We start from the raw sequence: 27,264 nt of genomic DNA on the forward strand, positions 1-27,264 counted from the left end.
TATGAAAATAAACTTAAATGAGCACAGGTGTGTGTTACCTTTGTGATTCCCAGGACGCCAATATTTGGACTGGAGGAAGTAGAGCCATTTCCTGTTCCGAAAAGGCCGTCCAGCACACAAGAAATACCCTCCACAAATATCCCCCTACACAGCAGAAAAACAACCTAATTATGATATCTTCCGGACTGTAAATTGCCCATGCACTATTCACCAACAAATTGAAATATTACTTAATGAGGAAAAATATGATAAACTTATGCAATCAATAGCTACCTATTGATTGCATGGATTGGAGGTGGAGGAGCATAAGAGAGACGTGCACAGGCGTAGTAATCTCCAATCGATTCGATGATGCTGGCCACCACCGCGCTCATCATGCCAATCACACCGGCGGCTGTAACAGTCGGAACGCCCCACTGGACTGTAGAGGTAAGAGCGCAGAAAATATCTTGAAAATGATGAAAACTTTCTGACTCATCACCACTAGCAGGGCTATCTCCCTTAACTATCCGTACATTATGCTTTATGTAACATAGTCAGACTCACTCCAAAGTAAATGATACTTATTGGTTCCCATCTATGCTGGACACACAGACGCAGTCAAAAGTTTACATAAACTAAATAAATTCAGCTTTGAAGCCAAAAAATTTTTTTTGTGACACAGTAGAATGTGTTCCACTCGTTCCATCACAGAAAAATGAGAGCTGTAGAAATCATTTGAACTGAAGTCTGCCATGATATACATGTTCTTTACAAGTGTATGTAAACTTTTGACTGCGACTATACCATAATTACATTACTGACGTATCATGGCTGCAATCATCTGTGCTGTTCAGCGATGGTGGAAAAAGTATTTCCAATTTTTAATTTAAGTAAAAGTAGCAAAAACAGATGACTGTAGTGGAGTAAGAAATATAATATTTGCATATGCAATATAGTATGGTGGAACTATAAAGAAACAAAAAAATATAAACTCTCAAGTAAAAATACCTCAAAATGGTACTTGAGGACAGTACTTAAGTAAAAGTTCCCAGTCATATTTCACCACTGCTGTATACTTTGGAGTTTATAACTATGACACAATCTGTTTATTGTTAATTATGTCTGGTTAAACTAATTTCATTGTACTGGTAATTACGGTGCAATTACAATAAAGGTCAATCTAATCAAATCTTAAACCTTCACATCACTCACGTCATTTCTTTAGCTATAACTAGGTAAATGTTTAATACTCAAACACCGCAAGTGAATAGCAGCAAAACAAATTAAAACCTTTTCACACAAATGGCAGACTACATAGAAGGCATAAACATCAGCATCCTTTCCAACAGCTCCTCATCCTCCTAAACACACTTACAGGGATATGGGATTTTAAACCATGGTGCAGCAGCGAGGATTCCTTGCCGTGCGTCTGTGCGGGCGTAGAAGCCGTACTTGTTTACTTCCGGTGGGAAAACATCAGTGACAGTGAAAATTAAACAAAGCAGCCATGACACCAGGATGGCCATGATGATCTACACGCAAGAGAAAAGAAAACACTTGTCAGACTTTCACAATAAAGAGAAAGTGAAATGTTGTTTATATTGTAGGTTGTAGTAACTAACAACATCGTAATAAGGGTGTGTATCTTTGGGTCCCAGTTGGCAAAAACATTTTTTTCACTGAGACTTCAAACTTATTATTTTAATATCTAATTAACAAGCTTAAATGAAAAAAAAAAGCACATAAATGTTGCCCCATGTTGTCAGCTTCCAAGTCTCTGGCCTGTTGGCAAAATCAAGTCCACAACAATGTTACTGTTAAAAGTGACCTATTAAAAAGGCAAAAGAGCAATGGGAAGCCTTAAGAGGAGATATGTAAAGATCAGACTGAGTACTTGAAATTGTGATGTGGACTTTTATTTGTTTAACTTTTATTATTTCATATATCACCAGCAGAGGGCAGGTAAAGACTGATTTACACGCTGCACAGCAGCACGCTACATAAGGACCTCTTAAGCTTCTAGGGAGAAAGAGATTAGTTCTGTTGAATAATTTGTGAATCAGATGGGAGCACAGTTTGTGGTGGAGGCAGGTGTGCAGTTGTAAAGATACCAAGGTCAATTCATTAAAAGAAAGGAGAATATTTACTGAGAAAAAGGATTCAAGAGAGCAGGCTGAGAGGTATGCATGAGCCTTTATGAGAAGTCACAGTATGTGAACTTACAGGAAACATTTTGAAGACCTGTAGCCTATAGAGAGTCCAGCCTTTCTTGGCTTTGTATACTGGCAGCGGGAAGTGAACATTTCTGGCATATTGAGAGAAGAGCAGCACCAAGAAGATTGTTCTGCAAACAGAAACAAGCAGATTAAATCTTGTTATTTTTTTACACTGTACATTCTCCTGTGACAGACCTAATTCTGTATGAGCATGTTCCATTTTCTCACATCTACGTCTGACTTGGACCCCAGAGATGTTAGAGCCAATCAATTATCTTAACTGGCTCAGAAGAAGCAAATCAGTGGCAATTACAGGCACATATTCTCTGTCCCTGTGGAGCGAGAGAAGAGGCCCTCCAGCTGCACTGTAAACAGCCATGACACAGCAGGAACTGATGTCACACTACATGAATAGCACAGCTTTGAAGTGGATCTTCCCCAATGAGTTGATCTTTGGTATTTGTACAGTTTAAGCTTTTTGTGTACGAAACATGTGGCTGTGAAAAATGCCGGTTTCCTTACTGACAGAGAAAAATGGTGTCAGGTGGTTTAAAGTCAGTTTTAGTGGTATCCAGTGCTGACAGGTTTCTAAGGCAGATCAATAGCAGCAAAATGTCCTGCCCTCCATCTGCAAGTTCAGTATATTTTCAGCTCCCCCCCGCCCCCAAGACATTTACATGCACTTCTTAACTTGCTACACAACAGAGATCAGTCTGAATCGTGATCATCAAAACATTCTGAACATACAAAGTGACAAAAGAGAAGTTAATCTTATGTTCCTTAAAAAAATTTTGTTGACACATGAATATGCCTTTCTTTGCACGAGAGTCTATACTTACAGCATAGCAATGCCCCAGTGTTTCCCAGCCCTCTCCCCTGCAGCCTGGAAACCAGACAGGCCGATAAGGGTAATGGTGGGGGTGATGGTCAAAGGTCCGATGTATTTCAGCAGGAGCCCAGGCAGACCCAGCGCTCCAATGCACACCTCAACCATGGACGACACAATGATAGCCCCTTGGATCTGACAGAACAAACATATTATAAAGACGAGAACAAAAAGGGTTCAATGACATGATGAAAATAAATGGGTTTTTTTTGTTTTTTTTAAATGAAGCATAACTATCAAATCAAACACTACTGCAGTTTTAAATTATGACCTCTTAAAATCAACAACTCAAGCCCATGAAGCACAGGTGCAGGCTGTCTAAATAAACACTTCCAGTTCATTTTCTGTAGCATTTTGTAAAGATAGCAGTGCCTCGAAATGAATATCCTTTTTAATGAAATATAATGTTAGTGCTCATTTTGCCTGAAGGTTAATTAACCTTCAGGCAAAATGAGCGCTGACACTTAATCTCACAGCAAAGTCTACGCAGTTTATAAATGAGGCGATTGTTAGTATCTACACTGATCATGAGAAGAAATGTGTCAGATTTAGCTCAGCGCTGATAAATTACATCTAAAGTTTGCTGTGCAGTAATGAATCAGCATCGACCAAGACAAAATTGAATTCTGGAATTAAATTTTAAAACTAAGGACCTTTTTTTTGCATCATGGATGGAGATGAGGTTACACAAACACCAGTGTTCCAGTTTCCATTTGTTACTTCTGAGTGATGATTCTGTTTGTCTCATCCTTATCCGTCTTCATGTTCTCTTCTGTCACCTGTTATCACATGCACGTTCCCGCTGCCCCGCGCCCATTGACTCAACAATTTGATTCTGTTTAGTCCCGTCCATACGTCACACAAAAAAACAATTGCTCAGCTGGCTTGCGTCAATGGAAAAAGGTCAATACAAATTAGCAGCTGCTGTCACTAAAGACCAAACCCTGAAGCCACAGAAGGAGATGTTCCTATTTCCACGCTTTAAATGTAAATGTCAGGAGTTGTACACTTTTGTTTGAGTACAGTACTGTTTAAATTTTCTTACAGGTCTACCTGGATTTGCTTTTCAAGCTTTCTTTTAAGTATGTTAAGTCTTTCATTTATCTTTGTCTCACCTCTCGTATCCTGGGGTGCCAGATGTGCTCTGTGTGGAAGAGCTCTGTGCTGTTAAATACTGGAACTTCTGGTCATGGAAAAATATAAGAGGTTAATTAGATCACTATGAGTAATATAGCTCTAGTTATTCACTTGGGGTATACAGAAATAAATCAGCTGGTCCCATTAGGGACCACGTTTAATTCTCTGCCGTATTTCCTGTGACACTGACAGTGTTCGGAGCTACAAATACAAACAGTTTTTTTCCACAGCGTTAAAACAATTTCTGTATTGAATGAGTTAAGAGTTACAGAAGAAAGAGAGAAGGGTGTTACCTGTATTGTTACATTTCCATTTGTCCAGTGACAGGATGGCTCTGGCTGGTGCAAGAAAGGCGAACGCGCTGGCCTGGAACAGAGGCAGCCTAAGCAAAGGAAAAACACTTTTAAGAAATGATGTTATGAATCTCTATAAACACATACATGCTCAATGGGGAGTGTTAAACTTAAGCAGCAGGCAAGGTGATTATCTTTGTAGAACAACTGGGGTGCCCGCACTTTAATTACAAGTCACCATTGTGGGATAACGAGTCGATGCCAATTCTGATAGTGAAGCGTGAGAATCCCCCTGGCCTTTTGTTGGGTAACCTAAAAGCTCAAGTAATCACAGGATGGGGTAAAGTAAGAATAGTTGGTGCTGGCACAGATTTACCTCCCTCCCTCCTTCCCTCCCTAATTTTCCTCCTCTTTCACTCAAACCTTCAAGTTCATTCAAGCTCATAAACATGTTTTGTAATAGTAATTTCTTTAAAACGATAGAGATAATGGCCAAATCCTGCTCTACAGTATGGCTGGCCTGTACAAATAACAACTGTAACAAGTGGTTATGACAGTAGAAGGTTATCATTCGATCTGGTCTGAGATTAACAGAATAAATCAACTGTATTGATGTCATACTGGTGAAAATGCCAATGACAGAAATAAAAGGCTGTGAATAAGCCTGCGAAAGGACGGACGATATCTATTTTTTTCAAAAAGGGGAAGTGAACACTCATAACGAATCCAGGAATTAGTCGAACACCTGGTTGTTTTGAGTTTCACCTTCACACCGACCTGATTGGGTGTGAAGCCGCTCGTTGTTTCCAAAGTCCATTTAAAGAAACATTAATGGCGTGGATACTCTTCAAAAGTAAGTTGTGGTCTCAAGATTGAATAATTTATGCAAAAGACCTCCAGGCAGACAAACAGGAAAAAAGACCTGCTAAATATGCAAATAAACCTTGTGAGTCTGTATCATCATGTGAAAATGTGGTCTGGAGACACCTATTGCAACAGTGTTTTGCCCGGTGTACAGATTTCTTTCTTTCTGTCAGTGTTGTGGACAGATTTAGTCAATGTGTAGCATCAGGACCATGGTAGACACAGTCATGGAACTTTACAGGTGTTACACTGAGATCAAAATGAAGGCCACGTCGAAGAAGAAATTGTACCGACCAATGAGTTACTCAAGCAATAATGTAGGAATGCCTGTCGAGTAGTCGGTGTGGTGGAATGTGAACATGTAGATGGATCTTGCAATGACATCACACCAACCGCAAGATGATTTCTAGTATTTTGATTGAATTAAAATTTTTGTTTAATCCATTTTATTCTATTTCAATCACTGAAAAAAAAATTATTCAAGCAGAGTCAGTAGTCAGTAAGAGGTCTGGAGATCTGCTGGTGAATACATAGTCCTTCAATGTGTGTAGTGGTAAGAGTCCAATTTGTGCAGCAACACATTTTGGGCACAATCACACTTGTATTTGACCACCAATCAGATCACTAAAGACATGTTTTAGTGCCATGTATCTGCATGCCTTTGGCATTTTACTTCTTCCCTTCTCTGTTGTCACTAAGTGGAAATTCTCAGGAGACAGTAATCCACAGAGAAACAGTGGCTGTCACCTCAACTCAGTACTGCCTCAGGGAGTGTATGCTGTTGGTGTGACAGGAAAGTCATTCATATTGAAGCCAAAACAGATGTGTCTGTTTGTGTCGGAGACAGAGGGAGAAAAAGCAAGAAAGAGAAAATGTCAACTTGGGAGCCATTGCCCTTTCAGAATTTTCTGGAGGCTACCCTGAACAGACAACGCTGCTATTGTTCCTATGATAAAGCAAATAAGCTTTTTACATCAAAAAATGTTTTTAAAAATCTCGATGAATAATATATCCAAAATAGGCCATTTTTCAGATATCATTTATCAATATTGGGCTGGTAACCTTTTCTGCTAGTGATATTAAGTGACACTGCATTCATTTTACTCATGATTACTCATTGGACTCCCCTCTTATTGAATTCCAATACTAAATCTGTGGCTTACTCCTTTAACTCCTAAGTCTAGTTCCTGTGATTGAAGGTAAAGGCTTGACAAATTAATATAGATAAAAAAATAAAAAAACAAATCATCCATTGCTCTTGCAGGTTACAATATTTGAGATGGTTTGCTTTCATATTCCTTAACTGGACACTGGGAAAGTATTATAAACCTCACTGTTGCATGGTTCAACCTTAAAGCAGAGAGGTCAGAGAACGATTTGCCAGCAAAATTACAGTCATCGGAATTGTGTTATATAGATACAGATTATTCTCCACAAAAGTCTTTCTGCACTGCCCGCTGAATTTTAAAGTCAGAAAAGAAAAAATAAAGAAGTAGATAGGACAGTGTTTGCACAACACTGTCATCAAGGCATCAGTCAAGGCCTTGGAGTTGATGTAAAAAAGAACAGCGAGTATCTGTGACCGTCTGGGTTTGTCTGAATGAGGTGATTCGGCAGGAGCAGCAACTGCGATGGCGGCTGCTGCTCTCCGGTAACAATAATGAAACACTCAGAATCTGCCATTGCATGATGGAAAGATTAGATTTATTACAAAAATAGAAAGAACAGTTTACCTCACTGAAATGCCCTTCCTTCATGAAAAAAAGTTATAACACGTCTTATTATCATGACCTGGCTTTATTAAAACACAGATCCAAATGATAGGAAGATCTTCATGGTGACAAGAAAGGTCTCCTGTCAGTTTTTATTTCATTGGAGATTAATGGGGATGACATAACTCTCGGAATGGAAACAGGTGAATCATTAGTTCACCACCTTTCTTATGAAATATGTGTTTCATAACCAAAGAGATCAACAGGTTACATGTACTGGATCAAAGAATGTGGGAACAAATGAGACAGGGCAGAGGAACAACAGGAAAAATAACTGACTAAGGTGCCTTAAAGTAACTGAATGAAAAACACTATGGGGAAACGGGTATATGAGCCCACACGGCATATGTATGGCTTAAAGAAGGGTCTTCCCTCCCTCAATCAGCTGCCAACAAAGATATGGCTGTGTGAATAATGACTGATTGAATGTGCAGTATAATTCATATAGCTTGTCTCAAATTAACGTTAAAGACAAGTTACTCATTCCTCTGGCCTTTAATCAAACATCACTTCATAGCTTTGGTTTCTGATCTGTTCAGCTGATCAAGAATGTTGTCTGTACAGTAAAATAACAGCCACTACCAAATCATTAAAAAAGAGCGTGTCTAAGCAGAGGTCTACAGAATAAGGGGTCTCAGCAAAGAAAAATGCACAGTCATGGTGACAATAAGAAAAAGAAAAATACATGCCCACAGTTTGATGAGCCAGACTCTGCTTTCTGCTCCACGTGTCATTTCCTTTGTTAGTTGCAGTGGAAGTACGCTTCTGTTACTGTTTTGTGGTTAAATAGTGTAGCATGCTTACAAAATCAAACTGAGTTTTCCAACTTAAAAGATTGAGATATTATTAATGGTTGATTTTCCTTTTCCATTTTGAACTTTAATGTTTTTTTGGATGTTTAGCAACTATTACTTTTGTTTGGTGAATTTTCAACTTTTAGAAGACCTATATAAAAAAACACACACACAAGAGACAACTATAAACAGCTCTGAAACAAAAGCACACAAAATAAAACAAAAAAAGGTTGTATATTTCATTTTTAATTGTTATTGATGTAGTGCACCACTCCCACACTGGACTGAGATTGCCTACCAATAAACAAACCATTCATAGAACACTCCTCATGTTATGTTCACACTACCAGTGACCACATTACAAAACAGCCAAGCGTGGATAACTAGACTGTTGCCAAGTCATTGTTGAAAGCTTTGTTTCGTGTCACCCATTACACAGCAACAAGTGTTGAGTTTCACTTTGGGCCTTCATATCGCTGGCTTCCTTTGAAAATTAATTGGTCTGTTGCTTTGTAAGCTGGATTTTTTACACACCATCACTGTTGACTGTTCATTCTCCTCACAGCCGCATCAGAGCTGTATTAAGTTGCTGCTAATTCAAACTGAATAGTTCCTGCTGTCATTTCGTCACATTAAAACCATTTAATTGGCAAAATGCTGGGTGGTTTTATTATGGAGCAGCCACAGGAAAGGAAATGTGCTCATCACTGAAGTTAAAGGGATAGTTCGGGTTTTTTTAAGTGGGGTCATATAAAGTACATATCTATAGTCGACCTGTTTCCTACCGTAATCACCGATCAGCGCAGCCTCAGTTTGGAGAAGTAGAGAGCCGCTCCAGCCTACGCATGAGCGCTAATGCGGAAGGATACGGAGAGTTAAGTTTCATTTTTATCGAAAGTAAACCTCTTGTCCAGCAACTCATATTCCGCCGCTCGCAGATCAGCTGTTGCCCAGTTACGCTAGTGTGTAGGGATACGGGGGTTCTGCAGTTGAGAAAATGTAGTGCCAAAAGAAAGCGCGGTCTGACGCCGATGTAAAGCGGTGTGAATTTTACCTATACAATGTACACTTGAACTGATGTAAACATTTTTACGTGAGCCTTGTTTTAGGTGATTAATTTCGCTTTTTTGCTGGACCCCGTTCACTGCAGTACAAAGCTGAGCGTCTGGGCTGGAGCAGCTCTCTACTTCTCCAAACTGAGGCTGCGCTGATCGGTGATTACGGTAGGAAACAGATCGACTATAGATATGTACTTTATATGACCCCACTTCAAAAAACCCGAACTATCCCTTTAACACTGAACACAATCACTAATTAAAAATGCATCAACAAGACAGCTTGATATCAGATAGTGGATTTAACCATTTATAACTGACTGACAAATGCCTTAAAGTAACTGAATGAAAAACACTGGAGAAACAGGGGAAATATGAGATCACACGGCATATGTATGGCTTAAAGATGGGACTTCCCTCCATCAATCAGCTGCCAACAAAGATATGGCTGTGTGATTAATGACTGATTGAATATGCAGTGTAATTCATATAGCTCGTCTCAAATGAATGTGTTAAAGACAACTTACTCATCCCTCTTGCCTTTAATCAAACATCACATCATAGCTTCGGTTTCTGGAATCTAATGAGATTCTGTTCTTGTGTCTTAATTCAGAAAATATGTAACTTATTACTTTCTTTTTTCTACCCTTATAAAAGTGAACTTCTCAGTCACACAGAGCAACTGCAGTCACATGAACAAAATAAGGAACTTTCAACCATGACAAAAAAAGGACGTGTAAGGACCCGCTTACTTCTGTGCGAACACACTTAACACAAACACACACCAAGTAACATGAAGAGGAAGGATGGAGAAAGAGGAACTGCATCAAATATGTCCCTCATCTTTAAGTGGTGCTTATAGATGAGAGGGCGAGAGTGGAAAAAGAGGGGGAATATAAGGGAGGAGGTGAGAGATAGAATACAACATATGACCAATAAAAGAACTGGGAGAGCGTATTTTGTTTGTTTGTACCTGCAGCCCAGTGTAGTCTGTAGCAGGGTGGTGATCCCTACACAGAAGAAGATGGTCCCTATGAGCTGACTGGTGGCCCACTGATCAAAGCCGACACACATTGCCTCAGCCAAGAGGAACGGCACAGCGATAGTTCCACTGAAACACGTCAAGTAGTGCTGCATAGACGAGAGGCAACATTTAAATGAATTCAACACAAGAATACCATATGGGCCAAGGAACAAGTGATTACTTAGCCATTACCACAGTTCTCTTCACAAAATGTGGTATATTATTGGACAACACAACAGGAAAAAGCAAAAATACAGATTTTATAAACTTGACATCCGACCATAACTCTTGAATAAATTATGCATCTCAAACCAGATTCACTGCTTGCGACACATGTTGACCAATTTTAGACACTGAGTGATCATGAAAAATTATACAGCGTTTAACCTTAAGATGGCATCACTGGAAACAGCATGATTTGACATGCAATCAAAAAAGTTTTCAACTAACTGTTAACAGTCTGACTCATTTACAATGAATTTCTGTATGAAGTCATACTATTCCCAAAGTGGATTTAGATACTCTAGATACTGTAGATGCTACAAAAAGATGAGCTAGCAGCCAATCAGCATAATCGGTGCCATGTGTGTAAAATCCACCTGGTCTGGAATGGGTAGAGGTGTTGAATGTAAAAGGAAGTCTGCTCATCAGTGGCAAACCTTTTCTGAACAAAGAAACAAGCAAGCCCAACATGCTCACAATTCACCTTTAATAGGTGGCTAGTTTGATGACCATATATTTGTATATCTATATTTCATAGTGTTATGGTTTGTAACTTGCTGTGTATGTGCAGTTTCAGTAGTGGTTAAGTTACTGTTTCATTACTTAGCTTGGACAATATTTGTGTTTGAAGGTAGGTATTTTTGAATTATGAATTCATATAGTAATCAAGCATTATTCTGAGCCTGATTTCTGTTCATCTGTTGTCAGACAAGTTGAAACAATTCATTACCCTAACCTTCGCTTAACTGTCCTGACAGACAGGCCATTCAACTGAGTAGCATTCAGACTGTTTTTAGGATTAAGCCAAAATCTTCTAAAATATTAAATGTTTAATGCAGATTTATATCCAGTTGTACAGTTGTGACATGTGTATTTTTCTGAGTGCTACAATAACACATTTGAAGGATGGTGCAGCCTTTGCAGATGTCTGTGCTAACTAAGTTTTATTTTCCCCATTTCACTGATTTTTAAGATCTCCTAGGTTAAATATGAGACAGAGGGAGATGACCAAGGACAACAGTCCAGTTTTTGACACAAGCACGTTGTGTCACAGTGAGGACATGAACCACCAACATGCTGACTACTGTAAGTAAAATCCTATTTTTTGTGTATAGCATCCAGTTGTGCAATGAATCATGATAAATACTGCATTGACATGACAAATACACTCACAGTAAAAGATTTCACACACCCTGAGTAATCAAGATGTGTTGGTGCATGTTTTTTCAGTCCATATTTCCAGTGTAAACATCACCATCCATCAGTTGTCAGGTAAAGAAAATATACTGATGACTAATAAAACAAATTGTATGTAATGCATGCAATGCAGCTTTGTGAAGAACAAAAAACAGTTCAGATTGTAGATTTACCTGCATGCCTAAGAACACACACAGATACCAGGGTGGGGTGTCCTCAATGGTATAGATCATATCCAACCTCCTTGCGTCTGAACTGTCTGTGCTGTCCAAAGTCTCGGACATTGAGCTCTATACACACACAAAGAAACATAATAATTGTAATGGTTACCTTGTATTGTAAAAGTTGGAAAGAACATTGTCTGTACAGTAAAATAGTAGCCACACCCAAATCATAAAAAAAGAAGAGCATGTCTAAGCAGAGGCCTACAGAATAAGGGGTCTCAGCAAAGAAAAATGCACAGTCATGGTGACAATAAAAGAAGAAAAATACATGGCAACAGTCTAATCAGCCAGACTCTGATTTCTGCTCCACATGTCATTTCCTTTGTTAGTTGCAGTGGAAGTATGTTTCTGTTACTGTTTTGTAGTTAAATAGTGTAGCATGCTTACAAAATCAAACTGAGTTTTCCAACTTAAAAACTTGAGCTATTATAATGGTTAATTTCATTTTCCATTTTGAACTTATCAGTTTTGTTTGGTGAATTTTTACCTTTTAGAACAAATATAAACACACATACAAGAGACAACTACAAAACAGCTCTGAAACAAAAACACACACACTCAAAAACTCCTCATGTTATGTTCACACTACCAGTGACCACATTACAAAACTGCCAAGCGTGGATAACTAGACTGTTGCCAAGTCATTGTTGAAAGCTTTGTTTTGTGTCACCCACTAGCATTACACAGCAACAAGTGTTGGGTTTCACTTTGGGCCTTCATATCACTAGCTTCCTTTGAAAATTAATTGGTCTGTTGCTTTGGAAGCTGGAGTTTTTACACACCGTCACTGTTGACTGTTCATTCTCCTCACAGCCGCATCAGAGCTGTATTAAGTTGCTGCTAATTCAAACTGAATAGTTCTTGCTGTTATTTCATCACATTAAAACCATTTAATTGGCAAAATGCTGGGTGGTTTTATTATGGAGCAGCCACAGGAAAGGAAATGTGCTTATCACTGAAGTTAACACTGAACACAATCATTAATTAAAAATGCATCAACAAGACAGCATGATATCAGATAGTGGATTTAACCATTTATAACTGATTGACAAAATGCAAGTTTGTTTGGTTGCACTATAAACGGATAGACCAACAGCTGCTTTTTGGTTGCACTATAAGCGGATAGACCAGCAGCTGCTTAAAGAGTATTTGCTGTAGTATTAAACCACACTTGTTGTTTCTATGGTAACCATGGGTATATATATTGGGTTATAAATCTTAGGGGAAAAGGAAAGTCAGTCAAATGGTGATTTGGACTGATCATGATGAGTAAGCTTTTTGAATCATGTGACTGTGTGTCAGTCTGCTTAAACAAAGCCTTCTGTGGAAGGAGACTAGCAGCCATGTTGACATAAGGATTGTATTTCACTTCTTCATTTTTTTTTTCTTCCAAGTTACCTTTTCTGCTCTTTGATTTTCTTTAGTGTAGATGGCCATCAGCTCTGTGTTCTCAGTATCCTGGTCTCCACTGGCAGCGCCCACTCCATTTACTACCACCTAGGCACACACAAACACACATGCTGTTGTTTATTCTTTCATAAAGGCAATCACGGGTAGCGCAAACGTTTTAAAGCTGTACACCAAATTATAGATCAATGCTGGTGTTGACACTGATATTTCTTACCAACTTCGTAAAAATCTGTATTTCATGGGTGGTTTAATGACTCAACATGCCATCTACCATTTGAAATCCTATTGAACTGACAAGCCAAATGATAACATCGAGTCAAGTATTTGGGGCTTCTCATGTCATGAAATGTTTATAAAAAAGAATGTTAACAACCTCTTATGAGATGTGGGTGGACACCTCCCAACGCTCCCTGCCCCCATCCTTGAATCGTAGTTTGTCAAACTGTGATAACTTTCAAATCTGATCGAGACGCATTGTTTACAGCAGTTAACACCATTTCTTGCTTACCTTTTACCTAATATTTTTTTCCATGTTGATGGTTGTTCTTTTAAGTGGGTGTGTAGTTACTTTTTAAATACAGTAATACAGTTTGCATTGAGGATGATGCACAGAGTTTGTACATATTGTTGGCTGGCTGACAAACATGGTCATTAACATCTCTTGTATATTTCCTTCCCTTTGAGTTCAACTGAACCAGTTCCTAATACCAGTATGGGGAACAGTGGGAGGGCACTGGAAGCTGATAATAAAATGCAAACATTATCAAATTATAATGTTGATATGGTTGATTTGGTGAACTCAAATGAAATGTGAATGCAGGTTTTCTGGATTTTTAATCTGGTATTCATCTTTACCAACTGTCAAGGGGAATCTCTTATTCTTCAACTGCTAAATGCCAAAGAGTTAAAAGTAAAAAGAGCAAATATTTCCTTCTGTAATGTAGATGAGTACAAATAAATCCAACAATTGAATACATTTTCCATTTCTTACCCAGGGACCGGGATGCAGTATGAACAGCAGATTAAGGAAATAGTTGCCATTTTGCCTTTTGACGCACATGAAGCTTCGTCTTGGTGCCAAGTGGCCAAACAAAGGAGGTGAACAGACCAACAAGCAGCAGCATGTAGCAACTGGCCATGAGGTTTACAGTTTGTGGTGTACTTAATGAAAGTGAGTGATGGGGTGGAGAAGTAATTATAAAGGGTGGTGACTATTGACAAAACATTTTTCAATTGTTATTTACTTAAGCTTCCCTTAGGCATATTCATGATGCTTCTTTGGTTTTTTATCCATGTCAATATTTTAAAACATTATCAATGCCATTAAACAGTCGCATACCGGAATAGGGTAGAAATCTGCTCCATGTTTGGTCTCTTCTTCATATTTTCCTCCTTCACTGCTGCTGTCCAATGACTTGGAGGTGGTATTCTTCCCCACACCCATCCTTGTGTCTTCACTGTCTTGCTCCTCCTCCTTCTCCTCTTCTCCTGTCCCTCCTCTGTCTCGCTCCGGTGTGAACACTGCAGATGAATCCTTCAGTCCAATTACATCATCCAGGACGGCCTCACCTGCTTGGATAAAGAGAGACAGATAAACATGATAGTTTAACAACTGACATTAGAAATTAAGATATTAATCTCTCTAAGTTCATTGTGAAGACCTTGTCACAGGCCCTACTTCATGTTGATGAGAAACTTTACTTTTTTTTTTATTTTGTCTCGTCTGTTCTGGAAAACAAAAGTATACCTACTCCTCCAACATTTATCAAGAAAGAAATCAACATGCCTGTTACAAATTTACAAATGTCAAGATTTAGCTCCTTTGATTTGATTTTAAAATAGTTCTCAAATTCTTTAATAAAAGGATGTGCTGGATTCCTTTGTCTTGAGGGAACTGAGAATCTTGGTGTCTTGGACTATCAGACACAATGAACCATCTAAAGACCTTGGACTTTAAAGCCTTTTCATTATTATCTAAATCTGCTATTTTATAGACCAAACAATTAACCAAATAACCGAGAAAATACAGCAAAAATGTTAGTTGCAGCCTTTAAAACAATTATCAAGAGATAATGAGCTGCCTTTATGAGAACAATTCCTACACTGCGATTAATAATCCAGGTGATCGACATGCCTGACACAAGAAGAGAATAAGAAACAAATAGAGGCAAGATTATGCAAGCATAAAAAATTAACTAAAATTAACTAAAATGAGTCAAACATGAAAACGTTTGACAGAAAGGAGGAACAGAATGATCACAGTTGAGAGATGGCATAAAAGGTGCTCGAGGTAGAGAAAGGGATGTCACTTTATCTGAGCAGGGATAATTTCTGGTCACTGTGTATATCACTGTCACTCATGGATGGTAATGTAATCAAAAGTAAGAGACAGGTTGTAAAGCTGTCAATCAGCTACCTGCCAAACCCAATAAAAAGACACAACAACATGTCAACGGTCAATATTGAGTGTTTCTGCATCTATTCTTCTATGAAACAAAACTGCTTGGAAGCATTTCCCTTCATGGGAGTACTATTGGTTTGGTGTACAATATATATAAATAATAAATATCTTCTACATAACACAGCTACATGGTGAACAAATTCAGTATTGGGCATCAGAGAAACATGATATCTCAGGTGACATCTGACACCACCCTCTGGAATTGATAGAATTGAAAAGATGTTTTCACATTTCAAAATAACAGTACTTTGGTGTTTTAACAACATCATCTTCTTCTTCTTCTTGTGTATCATCTTTGCTCATTAAGACAGCTGAATTAACCAGTTCATGAACCATGATGTTTTACTGTAAATGAAACTACATCACACACACCAATACTGCACTAGATATTCAGGGTCAACTGACAGGTTGATCCAAGAAGTAGTGTTGAAACACAAGGACATGATGGATGATGGATCACTGAGGAAATACCTTCAAATGTTGAACTAAGCCTCCAAATACAGATGAGTGGAGAGTGAACTTGTAAAAAAACCCCAATAACTTTCATCAGTCCCATTGGATACAAAGTTATTTCATTATTCAAGGGTAATTTCATTCATCCGAAACAAAGTTACCAAACAAACTCTGTGTTTTAGATAGAAAAACACTGGTTATGCATTACAGCAGTAAAATTATATAAAAACATATATATGTTATATAAAAAATATCATATGTTTGTTTTCTGTTTTAATTACTCCCCCTTTTCATTATGTGGCTGTCTAGACGGTAATGGTAGGAGTGTGACATCATAAATAGATGAAAATTGTCAATAACTACAGTATATTTAAATTCACACATTTTTAAATACATATGGCTTGAGACCTATTTCTAAATGTAAAATAGACATCTAAAAATGTATAGTCAGTTTGAACCTGAGTCTTGATCCTTCGTTTTTTCTGCCTGCATTATATCCCCATCAGGTTACAGCTGAATAAATACAAGTTATTTAAACATCAAATGTAACATAAAGTAGGATTCCAGCACTTAATCATCCATTAAAGAAATTCAAGGCTAAATGATGAATGCATGGACTATGCTGATTGTTGACTTATCAACTCCTCTCTACACTCATAGGTCGAATCAGCATGCCTTCATATTTCTAACTCCACTGAATTAAATGCAGGCGCTGCTCTTTATCTACCCATTATCATGGGTAATCATAGTACCTGAGCTCCACTGATGATAGCTTTTCTTCATTCCCAAAACACACGCTTAGATCAGAGTGAACATACTCAAATTTGAATTAACATATTCTGATATTTTCTGGAAATGAAAAGTGGGTTTCCCATCTCAGGGGTAGACAACCCAGAGTTCAGGTTTAAAGTTAAGAGTTTGATGAACCTACTTTCTGAAACAGGCCCCTGATAGCTTGGAGCTTGAAATCACTGACCATAATAACACAAATGGCCAGTCTGAGTCAAGCTTGGAAGTTTTACCCTACCCATTTTTTTTTAAATGTTATGCCAAAATATCCTTTCCCACCCAGCCAGTCTGCCTGCTTGAGGTGTAAAAATGTTGGGATAGGTGTAATACCTAGTTGACACATCCCATCACTCCTTTCAAGCTGGGCGGCTGGGAGCATCTGTGTGGAAGGGGCAAGAGAGAGGGAAAGGAGGAGGCAGAAAAAGGAAGAGAAAGAGAGGAAAGAGAAGAAGAGATGGGGGAGAAGGCAGAGAAGAGAGAGGCAGAAGGGTCGAGGATAAGGAGGAGGAGGAGGGAGGTGAGACATAAGTTAATTTGACAGACAGCATTCAATCACAAGCAAAAAGTTAGTGTGTAGTGTGACTGATGTGGTGATTGTAATTCAGATTCCCAGGTGAAATCCAGCTTTAGGAAAGCAGTAGAAGTGAACTGTGCTGCAAGTGAGTATTCCACCTATAGAGGGTGCATGTAGTGAGAGGAGACAAATTAAGCCAGTCCACCTGTGAGTGTAGCAAGCCAAGGTAATCTCTATATAAGGAAAGTTAAGAGTTATGGATGACCACTGCATTATTGTTGTAAAACTACAGTCAAGTTACTTTCCCAGTCATGATCAAAAATCAAATCACCCCCAAAATCAAAAATACATATTTTACCTCTTGCCTGTAGAGTTACTTATCTATCTTGATTGTTTTGGTTCGAGTTTTGGAGAAACCAGCTGTCACGATGTCTGCCTTCTCTCAAATATAGAACCAGATGGCACTGTGCTCATGGTGTTCAAAGTGTCAAACAGCAATGTCTCATTCCAGAAATCAAGGGCGTAGGAACCGGGGTGGGAGGGGGAGGGACACGTCCCCTTCAATATTGGAGACAGGCGCATTTGTTCCACCCAAAAATTATACCGCGGAAGAAAAAAGTATTTTATTTTGAAATCTTTTACTCACTTGCTTTTATTTTGAAAGCGCAACACTGCGTCTTGTCACCAGCCCGCCCCCTCACAGCTCAGACTGTTTAGGAAGCGGAGTCTACAGCTGGCTACAGGTTGGAAGTATTAAGATGAAAAGACAGCAGCAGCTCAGTTTAAGTGATTTCTTTCTCATGGGGAAGAAAAGAAAGAAAGAAAGAAAGGAAATGTGAGTTGATAAGAATTTTGTCCATGAGGATAATTATATTACACATACACATGTCTCACACCTAGAAAGGAGTTAGTCTGTCTGTGTGTTTTTCGCTTGTTCTTGACTAACACTGGTCAGGGTGATGCAGGGAGAGCCAGCACTGCAGAGTTGCAGGTAGGTGCTATTATGAAGGGTGAGGTGATTTTAGTTTGTTGATCATGAGAGGAAGGTTTGAACATGATAAGAAGTGAACATGGTTTAATTTAAATTATAACAAACATGATTTTAATATTGCACTAGCTTTCCCATCAGTATTTTTCTATACCTTATTGTTGAAGTTGAACAGAGGGTCACTTTCAGTGCAGCTTTCTACGTTTTGCCTGAACTACTCATTTAGCAACAGTGCAGAGGCTGCAGGGATCATTCGTGGATTGCCTGTAGAGGTATGTAAACTATTTGAGCGAGTGAAAAACCTGGTCAGGTTGCTTTTGGTAGTCCCTGTTTCATCCTCTGAGGCAGAAAGAAGTTTTAGTGTCCTCCGCAGTCTCAAAACTTGGCTCCGGTTCACAATGCCTCAAAACGGACATCAACATGTTGCTGTCTGTCATGTCCATCAGGATAAACTTGACTTACTGGACAAGAAGTCAATTTGCAAGCAATTTGTGGCTTATAAGGAAAAAAATTTTTGGCTCTTTTGCCTAGGCCAGTGTTTTTCAACCTTTTGTGTGCCATGGCACATGTTTGAAACTGAAAAAAATCACACGGCACGCAAATTATTGAATGCAGGACTGTACAGTGCCATCCAACTTTTATTTGTAACAGAAAACTACACAGGAATTGATATTTATCAGTTCATTATATCTATTCTAATGTCTTTTTCATTTAGCTTTACCTTCACATGGCAGTTAGTAGAAATGTGGAAGGATATCACACTTGACAGTAAAAAACAAGTTGGTTTATATGTTAAAATTCTTGATGCTGTTTATTGCCTTTCACCTTAACCTTTGCCTGTATCTGTGTCTGTTCATTGAGGCATATGATACAACTAAGAAAAGAAAATTTATTCAGAAAATTTGAATTCAAATTTTGATCAGTATTCTTCAGTGTATTTAATTTATGACATAATTCTGTTCAAATCATTAACAGATCTGTCAGGTTTCCGATATGTCCCCCCCCAATGTTAAAGTCATTCCTACGCCCCTGCCAGAAATCATGATACGGTTACTCAAGATAATCCTCAGAACCTGTTGTAAAACAATGCAATGAAGGAACAATTTCTTTCTGTTGTTTGTCTTGATCATCTAGGTGATGATTTGTAGAAAGAGACATTGCTGTTGAGTTTTCCAAATGTATTTTTGGCACTTTGAGCACCACAAGCAGAGTACCATCTGGTTCTTTATTTGAGAGAAGGAAGATATCTCCATGGCTGATCTCTCTGAAACAACCTAGACAAAAAAAATAACATTACAGGTAAGAGGAAAGTTGTGAAATGAACTTGATACAATCTCATTGCCTGAACAGAAGTAACACATTCATGTAATGCCATATTTCACCAACCAGACTTCTATTAATTAAAACCCCTATATTTATTTTAGAGTAATGCAAAATATTCCAGCAATTGGGTCTTATTTTTTCAAAGCTTCAGCCACCATTCTCTATAAAGACAACAAGCACACAGCACCATCACTAAAAGAAAATGCACTTAGTAAGAAACACATGATTGTACAAGGTTTTATACCGGGACTCAAGCATATTACATCTGAGTGTCACAGGTCAGGCTTTTCCCTCCTAAGCCAGCCAAACATTTTAAAGCTGACCAACCCATATTATCCCCTGCACCACTGATATTTAGCACACTGCCCTGCATGTTTAGAAGAGTAACGCTCCTTTAGATTTTCACTGAAGCTTCCACATTAAACTTCACAAATTAAGCAGTTGTCCATCTCTCATGAAGTCAACTGTTATCCAGGTCAAACTTTATTTTTCTATCTTTCAGGTCCTTGCTAAAGATTTAAATGACGAATTCACTTTTAATAAAAATATATTCAGCTAACAGAAGATCAAAATACACCGGAATTATCCTTGAACTTTGAGACAGTCTTAGAAAGTCAGTCTTTCGCCCTACAAGTCATTTACTTGCCAATGAATACTGCAAACAGCACATGAAGCGGAGCATATTATTGACCTGAGAGCTCAGCAGCACTGATGCTCCAATGGTAGTGTGAGGGAAATATGGAGTGTAACAGAAAGTATACCAGCAGCCTCTGGGTGACTAAAAGTCTGATGAAGCATGTAGCAAACACAGAAGACCACACACACACACACACACACAGACACACACACGCACAGAGACACACACACGCACAGAGACACACACACGCACAGAGACACAGATACACACACACACACAAGACAACAATAGACACAACTAGAGGGCTACAGGGAACTGGAGCGAGAGAATAGAGAACTGAAACCGAGTTTATTGGAATAACAAAGGGGAAATCTGCAGGTTTTATGAACCATTAAAAGAAATCCCCATTATCTAAAAAAAAATAACATATAGAGGTTAAAAGCAACAAAAGTATGTGTGTTTGTGTTTATCATTGACAAACTAGGAAAAGCACTTAAGAACATGAGAGCGAGGAGGAACAAAGACTACTGTGGTGGTAATTTTAACTCATCCTAGAATATGCAGGCTGGTGGACAGAGTTTCTGCATGGATCTATAACCATGGTAACCTGATCTGTGGATCCTGTGCAGACCTGAGCTGGGTTGTGTGGTTGCCACTCTTGTGCCAAATACAGTATGCGGATACATGTGTGTGAACAAAGTCCATCGCCTCCAGATGTTAGTCTACAGTTCGGTCACAATTTCCCGACTATATTAAGCCAGCAGCTGGTTCAGACACGAGTACTGTCTGTGGCAGACGTTTCAGTGTCAGAATACATACCTTATTGTAGAATTATAGATCCATAAAAAGCCATCAATTTTTTTCAAACTTTAATGTACCAAGATAAATGATCAATTCCTGTCGACTTCCAGCAGGAAGTCCATTGAAAATGCACCTTTTCAGTCAAAGATATTGAGTTCAGAAACAACAGCATCTATACTAAAGCTACAATTAAGAATGTATTAATTGGGATACCACTGATTAATGTGATTAGATATTCTAGTGTAAATGATTGCTTTTCGGCTGATCAAGAGTCCAAAACCCGTTTCCAGCTCTTCTTGTTTAGCAGCGCCACAGGTTAAAAAAATGTAGTTAACACATGGTTAAGACTTTTTACTGTGACATCCACCTCTGGCAACATTGCCAGCAAGAGGTAAAAAAAAAAACAGTCACTTGGCAGGTATTTGCTCAACACTCCATGAACAATTCAGGATTACAATGCTTGACCAGTTTCCTTCTTATCTAACAAGCAAATAAGAAAACATGCCAATCACACGTCAAAGTCTTTTCATAACCGCTGTGAACATAACTGAACCAGGAAATCAAGAGAAGCAATGTATTTGTAAGATGTGACGAGTTGATGAATGTACACCAAATGTGACAGCTACCACAACAACGACAGCAAAATATGACTAGGCATATCTCACCCCCGGCTTCCCCAGTACAATGGTACGGGCTATTCTTGGCAAAGAAAATGTTCAAGATTTGTTTTTTCGAAGGCAGTTGCCAATTATGTGCAGAGGCAATCTGTTGAAAGCAAAGAATGATTTTACACAGTAAAAATGTAGAGAAGATGCATGCTGCACTTTTAATGGTACCTAACAGTTTTACTGTCATAAAAGCGACTTTGTTCCTCATGTATTATTTCGGTAAGATGTCACACATAAAGTTGCAGTCCTGTATCTATTACAGACAATGTTTAAAATGTATTCTATAGGAGTTTACAGCAAAAGAAGTGTATATGGGTGTGTGGGCGGGGGACTTGATATACTGTTATCTCCAAATTGGGGCCCTGCAGTTTGGTAACAACTGCTTTTGAACATACACACGTGTGTGTTTGTGTGTAGAAGCAGGTGACACTTAACACGATAGGGTGCATGTGAGGGGTTCGTATTTCACCATTACAGGGGGAGTGAAGAGGGGATTGTAAAATGTTTGCAAGGTCATGTTTACATTGGTAAACCTCCTGTCAGTAGAGCAAAGGCGAATAGAGATAAGAGTTATCGCAAAAGCACAATTACAGTGACAACAGGTTGTGTCACAATATGAAGTGAGACAGAGTTATACAGTATGACAGTGCTTGTAAACTTTTCAACACAGGAACAGACAATAATGTACCAAGGACGGACAGAAGTCTTCTTGTTTTTATCCAGCACTGGCCGTAGTGCTGCAACTAAGGAATACTTTCACTATCTATTCATCATTTGATTATGTGTTTAGCATTTAAAATATCAAAAAGTAGTCTTTTACAATCCCAACAGCCTAAGGGGAAATCTCTCTATTGTAGACAGTAAAAAGTCTTAACCACATATATTATATGAAGGCAGACATACGTGGATCTAAACTGCCACAACTGAGAACCTAATGTTTTGTTGCAGGCGATTATAAATTTGGCACATTTTTCAATCAGTTGTTTTACCCTGTGGCTCTTTTAGATACCGACTCTACTTTTATTTGTTTTTAGAGAGCTAATAACATAAGTGGTTCCACTGCACAGCCAGTCAAAATACAGATCATGCCGTTTTGGTGTCATATGTCACCCTTTCTGAGGGGGCTTTCAGAAGCACAAAAAAAAACATTAGAAACCCTTAAATAATGAAATCCCCTGTTGAGGTCTGAGGTTGTAACATATAACTACAGACACCCATTTGGCATAAAGTCACTGGTTTTATCCCACACAAGTCAAGTGGATTCATACAGCCAAAGTTCATAGCAAAACATCCTTTACACAACTTAAAAGAGAGCTTGCAGACGTTAGAAATTACTTGCTGATTCACGCAACCAGTAGAACCCCGCCCCCTCCCAAAAAAAAAAAAAAAAAAAACCAAGCACGTGTGAGCTGTTCTGGTTTTGTAACTCGATGAGGTCATCTGAGCCATTCACTGGTTTGAGTGAGCAACGTAAACTGAATGTTTTTGTCTGTGTGTTGTTACATATACCTCTGCTACTGAAGTATTTATCTTTACTTGTGTTGATCAAAAACTGTTAAACTGGCTACACTATTTATGGCTCAAACTTAAACAAAAAAGGATAAATAGTGTCTTGTATATACTTTAATAGATCTTTTGTTTTTAAAACAGTTGAACATTATTAACCTTTATCCCTGTTTCTTTACTTGTCATTTGTTGTATTTAATTCCTATGGCTAGATGCTGTATATTTATTTTTTTCTGGTTAACAACCAGTTCTCTAACTGAACTCAACTAATCATGAATCTGATCTGTTGCAGTACAATTTATTTTCCTCATTTGTGTTCATCAATACATATACAATATATACAATATATCAAAATTATCTATCCACAAGTACACAGACAAAGTAACGATAAAAAAAGCATACAAATCTAAAAGAACAATGTACATAACAGCTGACAGTGCAGCCTCTTTGTAGTCTCTTTATAGGACTTCTTAGAGTTTGGAGATTTACCTAACCTTTCAGTACACAAAAGCACTCGTGGGGGACAATACCTACATTTGAAATGGATAACATAAATTTAAAATTTGCTATTTACTAGTATTGACTTTCATTTCCTCTCAGTTTTTCCACCTAAATCACAGGACACATGATACCAGGACATGTTGTGGCAAAGACTTGATGGAGGCAGTAACCAGGAGAAAGGCTTGCAGCAGACAGCAACAAGATTTGTGATGATATAATGATACAAAAAGTACAATTATGATTGATTAACTTCATTATTACACAGGAATTGTAGTCAACTTATAGATGCAAAAAATCAACTGTGCAGTGGCCTTCTTCAAATAATTTAGCTGTTCTGAAGCCAAAATGATCCTGCTTTCTTTAGTACTTTGACACACCAGGGTCCTCACATATCAGCAGCAGGTGGACAACCAAGCTGCGCTGTACAAACACATTTCTCACTTAAAGAAACCAAAGCAGCAGGAAAGACAGTCACAATTAGATCAGGAGAATAGAGATGTTCTGCCTTTAACTGCATTTCCATCCCGTTCTCAAAGCAACACCTACACCCACACAGCATGCTATCAGCAGCACATGAATGGGCGTAAAAGGTTAGGCACACAAAAAAAAATCTAACATTATTCTCAGACAAAGTAGGTCTACACTGTAACTGTACACGTTTCTTTTAGGTTCTTCCACCCCACACAGAGTCAGGAATTTTTTCATCAAACTCTGCAGGGATATTTAAGACTAAAAGGTATCCATTGTTGTTCTAAGTTGATGAAACCCTATAACACTACTCGAGCCAAACACCAGCTGTTGCTCACAAAGGGGAACCAGTTTCATTTGCTTGTACAGTAACTGCAGAGACAGATTACCTCCATTAAGCCCCTTAACACTTTCATAAAGAACAGCTAAAAATGCCTGACCTGTGATATCAAGGAGACACTGACTGTTTTTAAAGCAAACAAAGTTACTCAATTACATTAGAATTTGGTCATCACAGAGAAAATGTTTTGATTGTACTCAATTACACGACCTAAACAGGTTAGAAGTTGTATGTGCACTGTTTAAGCCATATTGCAGTACTATAGAGGAAAGACTATAGTACAAAATAAATGCTGGTTATTTAAAAAAATAAAAATAATTGGATTGAAATATCAAATGTCATGTATTGCCTGACCAACATTCAAAAGTCTTTCAGTTTACATTTATATAAAACAACCAACCAACCAACCGACCGACCGACAACAACCTGAAGGTGCAACCAACATTTGTCATTTAAACTTAGGAAAATGACTTGCATAATTGATGATTTTTATCACACTTGGAGGAGGAGGTTTGCTGCTCAAGTGAAGCATGTTGGTAGAACAGACAAAACAAATAAGGCTCAGAGAGATAAGGAGACATCAGTGGGTGAGGTGGCTGGGTGAAACCTGTTTCCAGAGTGAGGTCTGTGTGTGACTGTACTGTTATTATCCTGCATATTGAAGGTGACCCACAAGGAGTGAATAGAGACTAATCCACATTTAGCAGAACCACATACTTTACTGTTGCGGGCAACACACACAGAACAAATAGGCAGTCACAACCTGCATGTATAGTGCAGACGATGATAGTGCCAGTCTTTGCCACATCTGCACTTTGCGGTTGCTCCCTGTCGATATGATTTCATTCAAGAAGCTAAGTGTATCCACTGAACCTACTTCACTTAGAAAAATTATTTGAACGACTATCATCATTGGCCTTATAAAAGCAATCATTCAATAACAACTGTACAGACTGGTGCAGTCCAGGATCAACTTTTAGCAATTTAAGCGATATTTTAAGCCTGTTTTTAAAAGAAAGCTTAGTGGTTAGTTAATATTTGTTAGCTTTATGTTACCATCTAAGTAAATCAAACACTACTGTATTGTAATGACAAGAGAGGAAATATAATAAGGCTTCCAGTTAAAAACTTGAAAGCTGGGAGCGCCACATACTGTACACCCACAATGTCCCTGGTTTAATAACAGCCAGGGACCTCTGTCACATGACCTACCCCTCTTTATCCCTTTGTTGCCTATCTTCTGCTTTTTTTAAATCATCTAATAAAGTCACAATTACTGAAATGATATTGAAACCACCAAAGAAACAAACAAAACATGTAAACTTGCAATTGTACTGAAAACTTACTATGATCTTTACAAAAACAACTTGTTGTACAGTGGTTTAAAAATTAGACAACTTATGACGACAACTTTTAACGACCTTTAATGCACCACTTCCAGTAGGATAGAATAAAGTAGGTAAGCCAATTAGAAATGCTGTTTAGTCCGCTCCTATCCGTCCATCCATCATCTGTCATGCTGCTGATTAAATTTTAATGAAACTTATGAGGTGGGTCATTGCTCAGTTCTAGTGTTTTCAAAAATGCACTGATGGCTTCTCCGGAAAAGCTACAACATTTAGCTGTCTGGAAGTGAGGCACAAAATCTGGGCCGTGGCTGATTACATTAGTTGATAGAGAATGATGGATGCCATTGCTACAGCCGGGTAGTTTTATGCCCTTTTCTTTTTCTTTTAAGGGGATGATGCAGTTTAACAGAGTTTTGATTGCGAGTTAATCTAATGTGCAGCACAGAGAGTTTATAGCTATTGCCAACTTTATACTCTTGTCCCTAATGTTGGGCTTTTCCCCTGTACAGCATAATTACAATCTACAGACTGTAATGATAAGTGAAAGACGGGTGGAAAGACAACAGGGGGTTGTTTTATATTACATTAGACAAAAGGTCTACACACGTGATTTACAAAACTTGAACTAATTGTATGTGTTTTTTTTAACTATGAACATATCTTTTAACCATGTATGGATCTCAATCTCGTTTAATCAGCTGATTATTTAATTCAATAATAATATAATACATAAAAAATGATGAATGATAAAATGTAAAAGTTTCATTTTGGTGTTTGAACTCTTTGGGATGTGACATTACTGTCATAACTCACATCAACAGATACACAAGCGAACAATGACACAGTTCAATGTTTTTGCATCGTAACTTCTGTAGGACAGAAATAAAATAAAACAAAACAACATGTTTTTACTAAACAATCACTAGCATCTGCACCAACATATGATTAGCCGGGATTAGTAATAAATCAACAAGTGGCCCCACTGGCCTCTTCTATCCACACCTCCCCACCCACAAATATTTAAAATTCAAGAAAAATCTATTGATTTATTCACTACCTCGTTACACAGGCCAGATGAGACCTGCCAAAAATCCCTGACAGTTTTCTGTCAGCTTTTTTTTTAAAAAGGTGCAGCTTTAGCAGAAGACAACCACAGACACTAGAGGGCATCCCTTCTGTGATTATAAGCCACCGTAATTTTGACACAACATACACCCTGAAACTAAGAGCTGGTAGCATCTTGAGAACTTGCCCTGAAGTATCAGTAGCAGCTCAGAACTGGCACTGATCCTTCTCTGATGCTGTTTAAGTGATGAATGTAGTGTGGTTTAATACTGCTGGCTACACTGTTCAGTCCAAAGCAGTTACACAAGAATTATATGGTGTGCTA

At 38.3% G+C, this 27,264-nt stretch overlaps 1 protein-coding gene across 4 annotated transcripts in view; it reads right to left on the reverse strand.

Annotated features, from left to right (window-relative positions):
• slc23a2 (solute carrier family 23 member 2) overlaps positions 1 to 27,264 on the reverse strand; it is a 36,186-nt gene that overhangs the window by 5,748 nt on the left and 3,174 nt on the right. Inside the window, exons 2-13 of one of the 4 annotated variants that reach the window (XM_030416905.1) lie at positions 17,110 to 17,158; positions 14,416 to 14,645; positions 13,065 to 13,163; positions 11,616 to 11,732; positions 9,973 to 10,130; positions 4,515 to 4,603; positions 4,200 to 4,267; positions 3,038 to 3,219; positions 2,206 to 2,326; positions 1,358 to 1,514; positions 274 to 421; positions 39 to 144 (exon numbers count right to left, since the gene is read on the reverse strand). In XM_030416905.1, coding sequence (XP_030272765.1) covers positions 39 to 144; positions 274 to 421; positions 1,358 to 1,514; positions 2,206 to 2,326; positions 3,038 to 3,219; positions 4,200 to 4,267; positions 4,515 to 4,603; positions 9,973 to 10,130; positions 11,616 to 11,732; positions 13,065 to 13,163; positions 14,416 to 14,645; positions 17,110 to 17,158 — 1,524 coding nt within the window. Of the gene's footprint in view, positions 1 to 38; positions 145 to 273; positions 422 to 1,357; positions 1,515 to 2,205; positions 2,327 to 3,037; positions 3,220 to 4,199; positions 4,268 to 4,514; positions 4,604 to 9,972; positions 10,131 to 11,615; positions 11,733 to 13,064; positions 13,164 to 14,415; positions 14,649 to 17,109; positions 17,159 to 27,264 lie in introns of all 4 variants that reach the window. The other 3 variants (XM_030416904.1, XM_030416906.1, XM_030416907.1) reach the window with 3 other exon arrangements.

This window comes from Sparus aurata, chromosome 5 (assembly GCF_900880675.1).
Source record: "Sparus aurata chromosome 5, fSpaAur1.1, whole genome shotgun sequence".
Classification (NCBI taxonomy): domain Eukaryota; kingdom Metazoa; phylum Chordata; class Actinopteri; order Spariformes; family Sparidae; genus Sparus; species Sparus aurata.